General features: G+C 35.4%; 1 protein-coding gene and 1 pseudogene across 1 annotated transcript; both read right to left on the bottom strand.

Annotated features, from left to right (window-relative positions):
• Window positions 1-2,825: 2,825 nt before the first annotated feature.
• LOC145559468 (beta-amylase-like) lies at window positions 2,826-5,577 on the bottom strand. The gene is made up of 8 exons (XM_081620892.1): window positions 5,522-5,577; window positions 5,174-5,242; window positions 4,665-5,063; window positions 4,424-4,588; window positions 4,034-4,297; window positions 3,718-3,927; window positions 3,204-3,443; window positions 2,826-3,108 (listed from the first exon to the last, which is right to left on the bottom strand). Exons 2-8 carry the CDS (start codon window positions 5,219-5,221, stop codon window positions 2,962-2,964), a joined length of 1,473 nt encoding a protein of 490 aa, XP_081477018.1. The 5' UTR covers window positions 5,222-5,242; window positions 5,522-5,577; the 3' UTR covers window positions 2,826-2,961.
• A 3,087-nt stretch (window positions 5,578-8,664) lies between these two features.
• On the bottom strand, window positions 8,665-9,788 carry LOC145559467 (nuclear transcription factor Y subunit B-3 pseudogene; annotated as a pseudogene).
• Between the last annotated feature and the right edge of the window lie 8,322 nt (window positions 9,789-18,110).

Genomic DNA, 18,110 nt, shown 5'->3' with positions numbered 1-18,110 from the left:
CTCGGACTACAGAAATGGGGGGCAGCAAGGTGTGAGTAAAAAACAAAACAAAAAACAAACAAGACAAGAGGCAAGGAGCTGACCGAAACTCTTGGCTGAGCTCCGGACGCAGAGGTACCCTGCTCGGCGGCACCAGACGTTCCTACACCTCCTTCCAAGGAGTCAATTGCTCGGGATACGTCTTCGGCTGTCTGAGCAGCCTGTGCTTCCTCAGGTAATAAGGGCCTGAGGGGGTCTCGCTTCTCCCACCAAGGCTTCTGCTTGGTGTAATCTGCGGCAGCCTCGATCTGAAGGCCCGTTTCGTGCAGATGCAACGGACGGTTCTTTGGAGCTGTGATCGCTGGAGCCCGGTCTAAGATGACTCGTTCAGCGTTTACCCCAAGCCGATTGTAGTCAATACCTAAGGTAGCTTCGCTCAGCTCTGAAAAGGCAAGACAAAGGTTAGACTGAGGGAGTAGGCATTAAAAATAAGCAAGAAATTAAACAAGGCAAAGTCCTCGGCCCCAGCCGAAGATACTTACCATCCCTGTACTTTCGGCTGAGGCCGACAACCGCCAACATATTCTCTTGGAAGACGTAATGGTTGTCTGGAAGCCATCTGGCCGGGATGAATCTCATTCGGCCAACTCCCCCAGGGTTATCCTGCTTCCCGAAGAAGCTCATTTGCTGGTAGCTGGGGTGACGAGCAGCGTCAGGGTCTTCGGGGCCCAAATCCTGCATGTTCGGATCGGGCCTGGAGAGGTATCGGGGAGCCCTAAAAAAATAAGGGTGCTCCGGATCAGCGGGAACCCTTACCCAGACCCACTGACCTCTCCAATCCTTATCCGAAGAATCGTTCGGCCACATAGTCAAATATTGGGGGCGGCTCTCTATTCGCCACCAGCCTGAAGACCCGTGTTGGTCGTACGCGCTCTGCATGTTCTGCACTAGCTGATGCATCCTTCGGAAGCAATGCAAATTCAGTTCAACGGCAAAAAACCGGCACACCCGGAGATAAGTCATCACCCGCCGAATGCTGACAGGCGTTAATTGGCACACGGAGATCCTGTACTTTATTAAAATATCCCTGATGAAGGGATCCAGAGGGAACCGAAGCCCATATTGTAATTGTCGAGTGTATACCCCTATGTACCCAGGAGGGGGACGATGAATCCTGTCAGTTGGCGAGGGCATTCGGCACCAATACCCATCCTCCTCAAAGATGCCGTAGTGCAACTCTATTTGCTCGGCAAATCGATAGGCTTCGGCATGCCGAACCCACCAAGAGTAAGGGGTATTTTTCACCATGGCACGCTGGACCTCGGCATCTTGCCATTCAGCATGCCCGGGGAGCAAGTCCCAAAGCACGGCAGGCAACTCCTCTGCCTGCTCAGCCTGCTCTCTCTGCTCAGGCTGCTCTGCCTCGCCGGCCCCGGCGTCCTGCTGAGGCGGCACGACATTCAAAGGAACGGCCGGAATTCCCCTCTCCGGGTCTTCCTCGACTCGTTCTCCATTCCAAACATCGGCGCGGTCTCGGGGATCCCCAGCCTGGCCCCGTCGACCGGGTCGACGCCCTCTTCCTCGAGCCATAACCAAATTCGAAGAAGAAAAGTAGGAAAAAGAGGAATTCTCTCAAAAAGGCAAGAAAATCAAGAGAAACTCGAAGAAATTTACCTTCAAATGGGTCGAAACGCGCCGGTCAAGTCAGTCGGAGTAGCGGATTTGAGTGTCGAACTTGGATTCGGAGATACTGCGCTAAAGTTTCAAGGCAAAAATGGTGTTTTTGCGAGAATTCAAGCGTAAATCGGTGAAGAAATGAGGCAAGAATGCAAGTCAGGCCTTATGATTCCAGAAAAGGGAATTTCAAGGGTCGAAAAATTTAAATCTTTCTTAAATGCCTCCTTAAGTAACCGTTAAACCTTCTCTCCCTTGATTAACCGCCCATTATCCACTCAACTTCCCATTAATTATCCAAATTACAGTTACTTAGTTAATGACTGTTTAAAATCTAAATATTTTGATTTAATTAGATCATTTACTTCCCTCCATTTTTATCGGATTCAAACCCGATCCGTCATCCTTCCAAGCCGGGTCTGGGGGGCAAGTTGTTTGGGTCCAATTTAGCTAATTGGGCCTATTCATTAAATGATCCAATTCTCCAAGGTCAAGGCCCAAGCCTCCAATCAAGCCAAGTCAGCAACAAGTCAATTGGTCCAAATTGTTGTGGTCAGCTCATGACTACTTGGGGCTCAATTGTTCTCCTCTCTTTGTATGCAAAGGTATAAAAGCCTTCAATTACATTATCATCATCTAAGACACATTAAAGCCTCAAGCATTAAATCTCTTGCATAGCTTTTCTCTCTAAACACTGTTTGACTTCGGCATCGGAGGGGTCTTCCTCGGATCCACCCCCGAGGCCAGTTTACGTGTGTTTGCTGTGCAGGAAACCTTCGGCCCAGCATCATTTGGACCGGACAAGTCTTCATCCACTTCATTGGACCTTCGGCAAGGTCCCATTGTTTTCACCCGAAACAGTAAGTAAAGATGACTACATCATGAATGTATAGTAAAGGCAGTTTACTACCAACACTAAGAAATCTAGGAACTTAAAGATCTGTTTTTTTGTTTGGTTAAGTGTTAAATGTGTGATCCGTTACAGTCATGTATACCACAAACTCAATATCAGTTGAACATAAACTTGTTTGTATGCCTTATCCTTTGCATTACATTAGATTTTTATTACATTAGCAGAAGTTTCCTTAGCAGGAGTACAATAACAATGAAAACGACGACAACCACAACAACAACGAAAAACAACGAAAACAACGAAAAACAATAGAGCAAGAACACCCAGTGAGGATCCCATCTATAGTGGGTTCTGGGGGTTTCCTTATTAGCTTAATAATGGGAAAACATCAGTTGATGTGTTCGGCAATGTAACTGCCTCAGGCTTCACTTTATTACTGAGAAGGACTTCTCAAATTATACTTTCATATCTGTTTCACTGTTGAAGGGTAATGGTCCCATTGGTTTGGTTGCTTCTAGAAGTTCCTCCAGTGGTATCTTCGGCTTTGACTGCTCCAGTGGAACGACACGCCTTCCATAGTTTTCGGGGTTTGGACAGTACTCCTGAAATTGATTCAGACATTGTTAATATGACACCAACAGTCACAGGCTTTTTTTTTGGTATGGAAGTTTATTTTTATGTAGAGTTGGTTACTTACTTGATCAGCATGCATTTTCTTCACAAATGTTTTGAATAAATTGAAATTCCCCCCATCGAGTAGTTGGTTGTTCAAACGAAGATATGTCAATCCATACATCTTCAGCTTTGGTGGACCGTCTCTATTCACCCCATTTGGCCTTGCATTCAGCAGCATCTGATCATAAGCATTGGGATCATATCTTGGTAGCGCATTTTCACCTGCTACCTCTACATTTTCTCTCCAGCATCCACTTAAGACCTGCAATATAATTCAATTGAGTTAACAAAAGTGTACTATGTGAGGTAAGAACTTTCACATTGTGGTTCATTACAAAATTATATGAAAGAAAATAATATTGTTGTGCACTTGTGCTATGTATTTGTGTTCAAAGCAACAAAATGTTTTTATTTGAAGGTTTAAACTTGTATATGTTTCAATTGAAGATCTCATTAGTCAGTAATTTCTTGCAAGTTTCTGATGACCAGACAGTTTCGAATGCTCTGAGTATTTGACATTAAGCTCAAGTCCCCACCTGTTTTACAAGCTCTTGTGGGGCGCTATCAGCATAACCAGGCTGCTCAGAGTCCTTCATCTCAAGACATGTAAAATCTAAAACACCATAGTGCCTAGAAAGCATCCTTGCTATTGGTCGATACCCATCTCTTTCAAACAAGTTGTAGTACCCTGCAGTCAGCTCAGCTGCATGACTTTCCTCGTTGTACCACCAATGTATTCCAGAAACCTGTTCATAGATCATAAGTAAAAATAAATCAGTAGTCATTTGCAAAAATAAATCAGTAGTCATTTGCAAAAATAAATTCTTATCTATAGTTGTTCCTATGGCTCACTTTAGCTGCTATCTTGACTTTGCAGCCGCAGAATGCTTTAGTTGCTTCTTCTAGGATCTGGTCACCATGAATCAATAACTTGTTCGAGTACCAAGTCAGGAAGAATTTTCCACTTTCTGTGACGTATGTCCCATTGTTTCTGAAAAATTCTGTTGATTCTGGTCTGTCATTGTATTGTCCTGCATTCTGTGGCACATCCCACTCAGGATGGCCAGCATCAGTTGCAGCTTTTTTGAAATCTTCTTTCAAATATTTGTCATAGCACTGCAAATTAATAATTTGACATCAGGTTAACTACTGAACTAAGTGTTAATGCATGTTATAATACATAGCATTCTTATGTTATATCTGATTATTCGAAAAAGCTGAATCTGAATGTAATAAGATCACCTGAAATTCTCCAATTCCTGGGTAGTTCCATCCTTGATTTTGTGGATATGAAGGGTATCGTAGCTCTCCAGCTGGGCCAAGACCTACTTCAATGTCAACTATTGTGCCAGCATCTAGGAAATCTGACATATTTTCTCTGAAACTCTTCATGTAATCACTGTATGTCTGTCAAGTTATGTAACAAGAAATTAGTGCCCTTTCTTGTTTCAATTTTAGGAATGTGTGATCTGAAAATACTTACCTGAATTGGAGTCCGCCCTCCAAGGATAGGTTCATTGTCAATGCCAAGAGTAAGGTACTCTTTGTTCCTGGTACCGCGTCTGTTAGTATAGAAGATATCAGGGTTTGAATCTCCATCTTGAAGTACCCATTGCGGAAGTGGGATGTAAACACCGTCACCTACATTACCACCACATTGATGGAATGACATTATTGCTTGTACTTTCAGGCCGCAATCCTTAATGGCCTGAAATAAGCTCCTGTAAGCCTTCCAGTCATACTGCTTAGGTCCTTTTGCTTCTATTATTCCCCACCAGACATCGACCATGACTCCATCGACTTCTGCTTCCTTCAGCTTGTATAGTTGTCTCTTGATGTCGTCCTGGTTCTGGAAGTTGTTATCTGGCGTGACTACTCCCAACTGTTGCCATAAAACAAGTAAATAAATTAGTCATTGAACTGCTGCTTTAATTTGTTGTCTGACTTAATTAAGGAAATGATTGTGCTGAATGCTGATTAATGCAGGCTTACTGGTAACATTGCATAGACGGGCACATAGTTCAACAGCATGTTTGCCATATCGGTGTCTTTAGCTGAGACCTGAAGCAACATAGTGAATTATTTGTCTAAAAAGGGAGTGAAGAGCATGCATATCTAGTTAAAAGGTTAAGTAATGAAGCATTATTGTAATTTGAATTCATCTAAATAGGTAAGGAAATCCCAACTCTCGAGTTGAAAAGAATACAAAAGTAGAAAACAGTACGATTTTAAACCTGTAAGATTCTAAACTATTTAAAGCTCATGATCTGATCAGCATTAAATAGCAATGAAACATAACATACTCATAATTCTCAAAGAAGAAAAGTTAGAAACTCTTACAAATCTCCAAATCTTGATTAGTACTAGAAACTATTGAATGGGTTTAAATCTTGTTTTGCATGTGTTTTCTTTCATTGCAAATCATGCTATTTATAGTTCATTGTATCTGAAGTTGTTACAGAAACAGCCAACACTGTTATGGGGCAATTGTCGAAATTGAAAAACTAACACATGCTTTCTCTTTGTCACTGGATACTTGATTATGGTCACCTCTTGTTGTGTGCTGTCATCAGCTGCGCGCTTTTTATGATCACTAGATCAGCGGCGATAACAAATTATCCATCCAATTTCACAGACTGTTACATATTGGTCCTGCTGATCGAATGCACATTCTTCTTCTGCAGAGTATTGCAGAGATGATATTTCATCACTATGGGTATATGGTATTTTTTAAATTAAAAAAGGGAGATGCCTTGATCCATCAACTTCTAATAAGAAAGATTAAAGAGTTGCTTAAAAAGTGTTACAATGCTAGCTTAAAAACTCAGAGTTTCTAATGAATAATCTTCTTGTCTAATGTATATATTGAATAACGAATGAAACTAGTTAGGAAGGTGATCAATGCACAATTTCATCACATTCAAATTCTACATTCAGATATATGATATACAATATGAACTACTACGTATGTTAAATGGACCTAGTACAGTAGTACCCGTGGTGCACACTAGATGGACCTAGTACAGTAGCGTAGTACCCGTGGTGCCCACTAGTACCACGTTACTGGTACATGTCCAAGTAAAGATGAGGGTCTGTCACAGGTATTTGAAATGAAACGACGAGTCCAAGTAACATAATTGACGGGCTGCTAGACTCTAACTCCGTCTCATCCATATTTCTTGCTAGATTGAAATCAAAATTTTCAGAATGTATTATAATCACTGGAATATTACTCTTTGAGGAATGTCTTAAGTCCTTTTTTTTCATTTTTTTATTATTGATTAGAGTACTAATATAGTAATATTGTAGCCAAATTATCTGCAGGATTATAATAACTTTCTGATTTTCCTTCTAACGTCAGTTCTAAAGTTGGGCCATAATGTAGTTTATTTTCTTGAAAACAAAAATACTTTTGCAAGCCTCTTTTTTCTGTTGAAGTAACAGAAACCGTTATTTTCTATGATTTGTGAGGATATACGGATAGAGTTGGGTTTGTAAATTATTGTGCATACTTGCAGGCCAGGCTTTTATCAAAAATATCATCTTATTGGTATCATTTTCTGTTAGAATTTTAATTCAGAAAATGACCCAAATTGAACCAAGCCGACTATATTTCCATAGGGGTATTTTATATTGTACACTCTCTTTTAGCATATGCTAGGCCTGTATAAAACTATCCGAGAATCCGATAATCGGATCCGTAACCGATCCGAATTTTTGGATATCCGATCTGAGTTTTCATTTCGGATCGGATATCCGATCCGAAAAAGCGGATATCGGATGCGGATTTGGATATTAATTTTCATAATTTCGGATATCCGATATCCGAAAGATATCCGAAATATAAAGCCTAAAATAGTGAAATATATATATAAATTTTAAATTGTTCATATAAAACTAACCCTGTATTATTAACTTATTATAATATTTTTAATGTATATGATGATAATATTAATTGCAAAAGGACTACTATTTTTGTTAAAATATTTTGTACAACTTAGCGATAAAAAAAGGTAAAATTAGTGAAATTTAGAAAGTAATCATAACAATTTTACTTAATATTGGATAATGGATATCCGAAGCATCATATCCGATCCGAAAATTTTGGATATCCGAATATCGGATATACGAATTTTTCAAATCGGATTTGGATATCAATTTTTAATATTCGAGTCTTCGGATATCTGATCCGTGAACAGGCCTACAATGCATATAGCATTAGGCAATCATTCATGCATCATAAAATTTTTAGCTATTATATGGAGTAACTATTTTATCTCAAGCAACCCTCTAAACTTGAGGTACATAATTTTCAAGTTTTTATAAAAGTTGTTTGGGCCAAGTCCATTGTCCTAAGCTTGGTGACCTGAATACCCCTCCACAATCCAACCTATTATTACTCATTGGAAGGTACAAATTTATTCCTAATCTGTCAAACTAAGTACAGCTTTGCCACTTGAAAGTACAATTATAAATAGCTCTCCAATCATTAATAATGGTAACTTCTTTCTAATTCTCTCTCCTCTCTCTTAAGTACTCTCTCTCAACTAAGTACTCTGGTCACACCCCCGGGGCAGCTAATCTTCGTTGTTTAGCAGGCCAAGCGCTCAGATGTACAAGCGAAGCCCTCAGAATTACCCCAGCAAGGCGGAGTTAAAGGACATTTGGGCAGTCGGACATTAGGTTTAGGACATCTTGATATACCTTGTAATACCCTAACACGTTTAGGAGGAGAATTTTTCAGAAACAAAAGTATACCTTTCTTTCATTTCATCTACAATTGTTGTTGTTGACCTTGTTATTGTTGTCCTATCTCCATTAATTTAACTTATGCTTCACACAAATACAAACTAGAATCACGTTACAAACTAAAGTTAAGTTAAATTCAATTAATAGTAACTTCAATTCAGTCAATATCAAGTGAGTTGAGAAAAACTGAAAATTATGGCTAAAACTACCAATTGTTTATTCAGCTTAAGACATAATCCAATTAAACAATCTAAACTTTATCAACTATCCAATAATTAATATATTGTCCACATCAATGTCACATTCATTCAACATCAAAATTGAAAAAAAATTACAACTTAGTACTCATTTTTTATCAAAGATGGTTGACATCAGAATAAATACTTGTAATTTAGATATCCTTACCAAAAACTAATTTCAAATTATTCGTTTAAATTTCAAAAAAAAATTAATAATACTTTCAAATTTAATTATCTAACTTTTTTCAAATATGGACCTAATACCACCGATATTCGTATATAATTATCCTCCTTTTAAGGTTCAAAGTACCTTTCAATTTTGAATTTTTGTTGTATAGCATATGCAAAATACATGGAAAGTACATTTAGTTGACTAATTAAGCTGAACACATGTTTTAGTAATCTATAACAAAATATGAAGTACAACTTAATCATAGAAATGTTAAGTTTTACAAAAGTGTACAACGTGAATCTAGTGCACATTTATAACAGGTGTAGACAAGATTTGTGTAAGATTTCAACGGATTAATAAATACAACAATCGCTTCCACTAATAACAATATTACCTAGTAATATAGCATGAGGAATCCTCATAAAAATACACATTCCTCCAATATCTCTCTCTTCATTCCCATGTTAGATCATTCTATCCTCCATTCACAAAACCTTTTTCCCTAAAGTTACATACTTTAGCCAATAATAATCATAATATTAATAATTATTTATCTAATAATTAGGATTAATTATTAACTAAGAATTACACAATATAAAATTACTCCCTCCCACTTTACCTAACACATCAAAAGGCATCGAAAAAACCCGCCACTTTTTAACCCCCCTTAAATTAATTACTCCACTATTTGTATAATTATTTCCACCCATAACAACCACCACCACAACCACCACCACCTATCTTATTTTGACAGCGGTGGATGTTGCTCCACCGCTGCTACCCGAACCACCCGTAGAACCCGACATTCCCACCATTTGATGGTGATGATACGAACCCGACCCGTACATCTGACCTTGATGATGATGCCCCATCATCATCATCCCACCGTACATCCCACCACCACCACCTCCACCACCACTATTCCCACCGGAACCACCACCATACCCGCCGGAACCACCGCCACCACCGCCACCGGAACCCGAATTACCACCGGAAGATCCGTCTTTCTCACCGGGTCTTCCGCCGGAAACCGTGGTTTTCTCCCCCTCCAACTCCCTATACTTATGAAGATAAACCTTCAATGGCTCAACATACTCCTCAAATCCAAGCGTAGTCATCGCCCACAAAAGATCGTCGCCATTAATCGTCTTCCTCTTCTCTCTCTGACACTTATCGGAAGCTTCGCCGGTGATGAAGCTGATGAACTCCGACACACACTCTTGAACGGTTTCTTTAGCGTCTTTGGAGATTTTAGCGTTTGCCGGCAACGCTTTCTTCATGATTCTGCTGACGTTAGCGATGGGAAGAAAACGGTCTTGTTCACGAGCGGAGAGTTCGCGGTTACCGCCGCCGCCGGATTCGTTGTCGGAATCCGCCATCGGAAAACGCTGAGTGGGTTGGGAGGAGAGAGAAAGAGTGGGGGAGAAGGAGGAGAGAGAAAAAAAAAAAAGAAGGAGAAAGGAAGTGCAGGGGATCCGTTGGATTGGTGGAGTAATAATGCATCAAAAGCGACCACGTGGATGAATATGAGCCGTTTGTTAGATGATAAGGAAGAGGAAAGCGTGGATAAAGGATAAGGCGTTGGATTGTGACGTGGGGTATACTGCTCTTCATGGTACAGATTTTGACAACCGTACTATTTTTTTTTATTTTTTTTTTGTTAGAAAATATACTGTATTAAACAGAGTAAAAAAAGGGAATAAAAATAAAAAATGTGCCGTATGACTTTAGCTGACTTTTCCCTCGAATTAATAAAACTAGAGTGTATCTCTGCTAGCGACCGTATACATGTAACATGTATATTTAGAAAGGAAAAATAATACTCCGTAAAAAAGACGGAAATTTTTTTTAAAAAAAATGGAAGTTTCTTAAAGGGAGGTTATTAAAAAAAAAAAAAAATCTAAACTCATGAGAGTTGAGTATTGAGGTTTTGGAGAAATCTCATTAATTGACTCTGTAATTAGTATGACTAGAGTATATCCGTGCTAGCACATGGTATACATATAAATATGTTTTTTTTAGAAAGAAAGATGAAAGTTATTATAAAAAAATGAAAAACTTAAACTCATGAGAGTTGAGGTTTTGGAGAAACCTCATTAACTGACTATGTAATTATAATATAGATATAGATTATAAATCATCAAAAAAATGATCAATATACATAGTATATTTAAATTGTAGGACAATTATCTTACTCCGTTCAAATTTGATGTAATTTTTTTTATTTTTTATTTTTTGAGTTTGCCTCACCCGATTCACCGGAATCAAATCTTCCTTCCTTTACCTTATTAAGAGGGCGTTTGGTTCGCAGACTGGTATGAAGTTGGAATCAACAATAAAATCATAGTGTTATGGGTTTGGAACTTGATTCTTAATACCATATGTTTGGTATGCTTATGGAATGCAATTTTTTTCTTTTATTTAATACCTAAAAGTATGGGAATGAGCCAAACCCACCTCCCCCACCCCCCTTCCCCAAAGGTTTCTAAACCTCATATCTTGGGGGTTTGAGGTATGGGTTTGAAACATTTAAAATCATAAAACAAACATAAGGTATTTAAACCATTCTAAACTCATACCTTATATCTTAATTATGTGAACCAATCACCCCCCTAAAAGTTTAACAACACACTTATGAATAGTGTTAAGCCAACTATATCCCTAAAAATGTCAAACTACATATATACCCTCATTTTTATGCATGCAAATCACTTGTTTGACCTTTTTTTCCTTTTTATTTTTCCTATTTTTTTAACCACATGCGTGAAGTAGCCTTTTTGGAATTTTTAACTACATGCATGTTTGAACAATTAGATCCTTGTTACTTTGTTAGGGACTCTTACTCTTTTATTCAACACTTAGAAAATAGTGTGCGGAACTACCCCTAAAATTTTGTTTTAATATTTTCTCTCGTTAATGTTACCAATAACTAAAGTTGTGACATAAAATCAAATTGAAAAAGATTCCCGGACATAGTTAACTATTCACGATCCTAATAAGGTGAAAATTACAAAACTTAATTACCTTAGGGGGGGGGGAATTTTGAATAATGTGAACGTAATTAATCTAGCTAGTATTCTTTACCAGTTTTTTTTTTTTTGGGCAAGTCTTTGTCAGTTTATCTTATTTGTCTTTGGATTGATTACTAAAAAAAAAAAAATGGTCCATGAATAACATAGGTCACTTTTCATTTGGCGTTTTTTTCTCTTATTTGCCAAAAACGTCCTACATTTTCAACTTTTCGTATTTTTGTTCTCTATTCGTTTTAAACATAACTAGCTTTTATATGCACACGATGCGTATGTCAAACAATATTTTAAAAATTAACATCATTAGTTTTATACAACAACCTAAATGAGTTACAAAAAGTCCAATTGAATTAAAATATCAAAAAGACCATTTTTTTTTAAATGTAAAAATTATAAACAATTTTGTTTGCAAAAAAACATATGATGAATTAGGTGACAAACATAGCATGGTTGACACAAAGGCTATGGTGTCGTGGACTCGTGGTTGATGGAGAGGATGCCGGGATGGTTGATGGAGTTTCTAGATGATCATGGAAATGTTTTTCCCATAAACATAAAAAATAACTATCTATACTAATATATTAAAAAACGTTTATAAGAATGTTCGCGTGTCACGTTGACTCCCCTCATCACGCCACGTCACCAATTCAACTAATCATTGCGCCATGTCGTGCACAAGGTGTTCCTAAGAACGTCCACGTGTCACTGCACGTAAACTAATCATTACGCCACATCATGCACTGATAAATTAAAAAAAAAATACTTTCCACAAGATTTGAACACGCAACCTCTAAATTTAAAACTAATTTAAGTGTTTTACCACCAAGCCAAGTTATTTTTTATGTATTTTTTTTAATACAAAATATTAATATCTAACAAATGACAAATCAATAAGAACAATACAATTAATTACAAAAAAATTGAGTTATAAATTACAATGTATATTAATGATCAACCCTATGTAATAACACAGGGCATCGCCCGGGCTCAAAAACTAGTATTTAATTAAAAGATACATAATTGGAGAATATAAAAAAGAAGGCTCGTAGCGTATGTGTCTTTATGGGTGATTTACAAAACTTTGTCATTTTGAAAATTTATTACACTTTTGTGTTAGATGAAATAAAATTCATTACTAAAGTACTTTCCTTGTAGGATCAAATACAATTATTTGATTTTTTTTTTTTTTTTAAAAACGTAGGGCGAATTGCTATTAAAGAGTTTGTTTGACATTGTTTACTAATTTTCTTAATTTTTGAAAACAAAAACAAAAAACTAGAAAATGTTATTTTTGCTTTTCAGTTGTCACTTTTTGAAAACTAGCATGATTTTAAAAAAGTTTGACCAACTCTAGATTCAGTATAGGACATATATCATATGATTTTTGAAACTAAAAAGCAGAATGCCACAGCGATACCAAACGAAATAGCGGTTTTACCTTTGGATGTATCTACTAAACTCACTAAAATTAGTATAATGTATTTACGAAGTATAATTGCTATGTAGGATAGTGATTTGCTCTAACTAAAATGAAAAATATTAATAAATTTACTCCTATTCTATGTGGACAACAGGTTTGTAATAAGTATTAATCCAGAGCCAACGGTAAATAAGTTTTAAACAAACCATACTTATGTAAATTGTTATTTTTTATACCCATCAAATTAGTGTGACTGAAACAAATGGATTTATAGCAAGGTTTTACAGGATTTGATTAGGTAAACTAGGTTAGGCTCGTGCTACGCACGATTTATCAAAATAAAAAATAATAGCAATTTTGCATCAGAAGAGAAGATCAAACAACTCTACTACAATTGATATTTCCCTTGTGAATAATTGGAATAAAATACTAATCCAATAAATTACAACAAAATAGAAAGAGATTTGGAAAGCAGAAGGAAAAAAAATTAGATGCGAATAATTGAATAGATTTAAGCTATAGTAGAGGTAAAATTTTGGTGTAGTAAACATTATGATTGAATATTCAAATTAATTTATTATTATTATTATTATTATTATTATTATTTTTTTTTATTATTATTATTATTATTATTATTATTATTATTATTATTTATTTATTTATTTATTTTAATTATTATTTTTATTATAATAAATTTCAAAAAAACCTATAAGGTCAATCAATTTACAAGAAATTAAATTGGTGGGGAGCCGAGATACAATCTGAGCCCCCACGCCTCCAGCTATAGCGAACCCGATCCTGTTAAAGATGTGAACAGCTGCACGAGCACCAATATCCTGAGCCTTAGCGAACGCCTGAACCCGCTTTAGCAACGCAATAACATCCTTCTCTAATTCGCCCAAAGGAGAAAAGGAGAAAGGAAGAAAACCATAGCCAATAGCCCTGCAACGCGTCCCATACTCGTCCCGCTTCCGTTGAGCCGCAGCCGACACAACACGACCAGGAACGAAGTCAGACAACCCCGATTGAACACGACCAGGAACGACGAAGTCAGACAACTCCGATTGTGTCAAAGGTGAAGACCCCGTCAAGTCAACACATACATCAAGGCCTCTATCCCAAGAATAAAGCAACACATCTGCTGGTCAAAGAGCCCCGTCGTTCCCTCCAGTCAACCCAACGTTAACCTCCTTTCGAGCAAAAATCCCAAACTGAAAAGAAATATCAACAAGGTTGTCACGAACAACATTGTGCCGATGTTTAATATCTACCATCCCAGCACATGACAGTGCATGATCCCCATAAATATACCCATAAAAAATCCTTGAGCAATTAAGCAGAACACGGTGTTGAAACGGAGAACAAAAGAGCACCCAACCGGTAGTAAAGAACACTACGGTAAGTCTTACCATTCATAGTCTGACCCAAACCCGATATTGAGACCGTCCGCAACCAAGCCGAAGAGTGATCCCCCTATTGGGACTTCCATAAGGCAACCTGACGCAGAGATAAGGAGAAACTGGAATCCGCAGATGTAGTGACCTTTGTGAAATTTATACATCTGCCAATTTTTTCATGAGTCTGGGGGAAGCGATCTCACTGGGTCAGTCTCCACGGTCCTATTAAAAAGTCTAAGAGCTCCATCGAAGGCCGATCCCGGACCAACAATACTGAAATTGCGAAGAAGCATAGCTTGAAGACTAGAAGACTTAGATGCGACGCAAGGAAAGCATTGTGCCGAACATCACCCGCCGAATAGACAGCCAAACCACCATAAGAAAAAGGTAAGGTGGAAAGTCGTCATTGCCAATCACCAAAATCAAGCCCTGAAGCAGTTACAATGCGCTCCAAAGAAGCCCGAAGGGCCACGCCAAAAGAAATATGTGATGTTTCAAAAAGACGAGGAGGATAAGTGCGCATAGCAAAGTAGAGTTTCGAAACCCGAGTACACGCACGAAGAAGAAACAACTCACACTGGGGATCATCGAGCTTAGAAACAGCATCCATTAGCACAATGGTCTTCGACACTCTATGTGAAACAAGCTCACCACATAAAGAGGAATCAGCACTGACAAGACCACGAAGCTTAACACCATGCATAGGACGACCAATATATGGAGGAAAAACACTGACGAGACGACTACGAGGGTCCTTCGAGGGCCAGAATACTTCCTTTTTTCTTAACGTTGACATGGTTTTTTTTTTTTTATTTTTTTATTTTTTATTTTTTATTATTATTATTATTATTATTATTATTATTATTATTATTATTATTATTATTACTTGTATTTTGAAACTCCAAATTTAAAGAGAAATTCAATATATCGTATTACTCAATAATTTATAATAAAAGAGTCAATATTTAACCTCAAAAAAGGGGGAAAAATAAAGGAAGTTAGGCGTGAAAAAAAGAAGGAAAAGTTGACACGTGTATAGCTTGGGAGGAAGGATGTACGATGTTGGCGATTGTTACTTTAGTATTATATATATATATATATATATATATATATATATATATATATATATATATATATATATATATATATATATATATATATATATATATATATATATATATATATATATATACTAGCCTTTTGGCCCGTTCGATGCACGGGTTCTTATCTAGGTTATTTCATATGTAGGTATGTTTTTCAATAGTTGAAACGTTTGATATAAAATATGAAGTAATTGTTTCATTATTAAAACTTAAAAGGAAAAAAAAGAATGAGGGTAGAACTGTGGAAAAAGATAAAGGAATTTAGATACGTATATATACATAAAGATTGTAAGGTATGAAATGACATATTGGTTTAAGTTATATTTTAAGTTTATTAGTTGAAAAGACAATTTTTATATAATTCAATTCATATGTATATGTGATGTATATCAATTGGTTCAACTTTATTTTATTATGATGGAAATGAAACACTTCATTTTCTTAATTGAATTTGCAAGTTATAGAATGTATAAAGACTTAAACCAAAAGATCAAAAGGGGTGACATGTGTCATATGTGGTAGTGAGTAACTTGTGATGACATGTGTCATATGAAAAATTATGGTTTGTGTTTTTAAATACTAAGTATAGATGTGTGTGTGCGCGCGCGCGTGCGTGTGCGCATAGTCATTTTTAAATTGTTATTATCTAATATTACAATATAATATTTATTATGTTATTGAAAATATGCAAAATTGATGGTTAGACAAAATATATTAATGTTGTATTATCTATTGAGCTTAAACGTTTAGAATGGAAGCTAAATGAATGAAGTACTCATATAGTCATCAATCAATATTTATATATATTACATATTACTTCATATGTAAATAAAAGGAAAGTAAGGAAAGGAAAAAAAAAATAAAAGGAAAGGATAAAAAATAATAAAAAGTAAAAGGAAGTAGAATGGAAGAGAAAGTCAAGTTTCATATTAGTTTCATACCTATTAAGGTCTCGTTCACTTCACCTTTTTTTTTGCTGAACTGAAATTATTTTATTGCACTGAATTTAATTTTGCTAAACTTAAATTATTGTTACCGAACTGAAATTAATTATACTGAACTGAAATTATTTTTGTTGAACAGAAATTATTTTTACTGAATTTCTAATATATTTCTTCTTTAAACTTACTGATTTTTACTGAACTGAAATTAATTTTACAAAACTGAACTCATTATTACTGAATTGAAATTATTTTTACTGAACTGAACTGAAATTAATTTAAAAAATATAATAGAAAATCTGTAAAAATAATTTTAGTTTAGCAAAAATAATTTCAGTTCAGTAAAAATAATTAAGTTCAGCAAAAATAATTCCAATTCAGTAAAAATAGTTTCAGTTCAATAAAAATAATTTCAAATCAGCAAAAATAAGTTGAAGTGAACGGAGTCTTAGTATAAGTTTATAGATTTCCAAACAAATATACCTAATCTAAGTAATTATGGAAAAATCTAATATAATATGCTGATTTCCAATTAGAACTAGAAAAATATAACTCAAGCAACTCGTAAATATTATACTTTGTATAATGAATAAAAAAAAATTAGTCAAACTACTCATTAAAATTATAATTCAAAAACGGACCACAAAAAAGTGAAAACACTGTTTTTTCTTGCTTTTTGTTTGTTTGTTTTTTTTGTTTTTTTTTTTTTTTTTTTTCAAATTTACTAAAAAGTGAAAACAAAAAATGATGCCAAACAAGCCCTACCGGCACTTAGATCTTAGGATTGTAACTTGAAGATAACTGAACCTAAAAAAACCAAAAACTAAACTAGAATCGAAACCGACCCTTTCAATGACCAAATTAATCAATCAGTAAATATTAAGGGGGTTAATTATCACTTTCCTCAACATTATGGAGACAAGGGTACAGAAGTACAAAGCGGATCACCGAATTTGGAATTCCTACCATTAAGGTACATGATTTATTTCATCAAAATAATTTTCACCTTACCCTCCTTTTCATAGAAGTGTGCATTTATTTAAATTCTACATTTTTCAAAGGATTTGTTGCATATTTTAAGAAAGATAAAGGAACCCTTTTTGTTAAGAATTTCAAAATGTACTTTGATTGAAAAAATTGTCTTCTTTCGGCATTTGACTTGACTTCAATCGAAAACGTGCCACTTTTGGATCGATTTGAATAAGATTAATTTCTCGCGGTTATGATTTTATGAAGAATGCCACTTTTAGCATGACTTGATTGAATAAGATAATTTGCGTACATCTATTAATTAATGATAATATTCTTTTTCTTGTAAAAAAAAATGTTATTAGGCTTTCTTCGCTTTATTTTATTTTTGTTATACTGATATTATTTTACCGAAGTAAAATTATTTTTATTGAATTAAAGTTATTTTGAATGATTCTCTATAATACTCTGTATTTGTTTTGTGACATTATTGATTTTTGTGGATCAGTAGTTAATTCTACAGAAGTGAAATTATTTTTTATTGTATGCTATTTAGGTGAAGTAAAAAAGACCATAATTTACGCACAAATTTTGTAAGTTTATTTATTACTAGATTAGACCCGTGGGATGCACTGCGATGCACGGATTACAAAAATTATTGAAATGAAATAGCTTAATTCTATTATATCATAAAAGATATGCAGCTATCATCATAAATTACATGAGTATCAAAATATAAAAACGAAAGCCAATTTCTAGATATCAATTTATTTATTCCAACCAAAAATAAAATTTATTTATTTATTTATTGAGACAGTAAAAAAATTGAAATGAAAATGATTAAAAATAAATAAATAAATAACCAATTCCTTAAAAAAAACAAAGGCCCTGTTTGGGAGAAAGCTGAAGC

This window comes from Chenopodium album, chromosome 9 (genome assembly GCF_948465745.1).
Source record: "Chenopodium album chromosome 9, dcCheAlbu1.1, whole genome shotgun sequence".
Taxonomy (NCBI): domain Eukaryota; kingdom Viridiplantae; phylum Streptophyta; class Magnoliopsida; order Caryophyllales; family Amaranthaceae; genus Chenopodium; species Chenopodium album.
Note: the sequence above shows the minus strand (reverse complement) of the source record. Positions and strands in the feature narration are given on the sequence as shown.

What these genes read in the sequence shown, in the direction of transcription:
- LOC145559468 (XM_081620892.1), bottom strand. Translation starts at nt 5,221, where the DNA reads ATGGCAAACATGCTGTTGAACTATGTGCCCGTCTATGCAATGTTACCA. An exon ending in AAGTCAAGATAGCAGCTAAA is followed by an intron (nt 3,928 to 4,033) that starts GTGAGCCATAGG and finishes ATCTATGAACAG; the next exon opens with GTTTCTGGAATACATTGGTG. An exon ending in CACAAGAGCTTGTAAAACAG is followed by an intron (nt 3,444 to 3,717) that starts GTGGGGACTTGA and finishes ATTATATTGCAG; the next exon opens with GTCTTAAGTGGATGCTGGAG.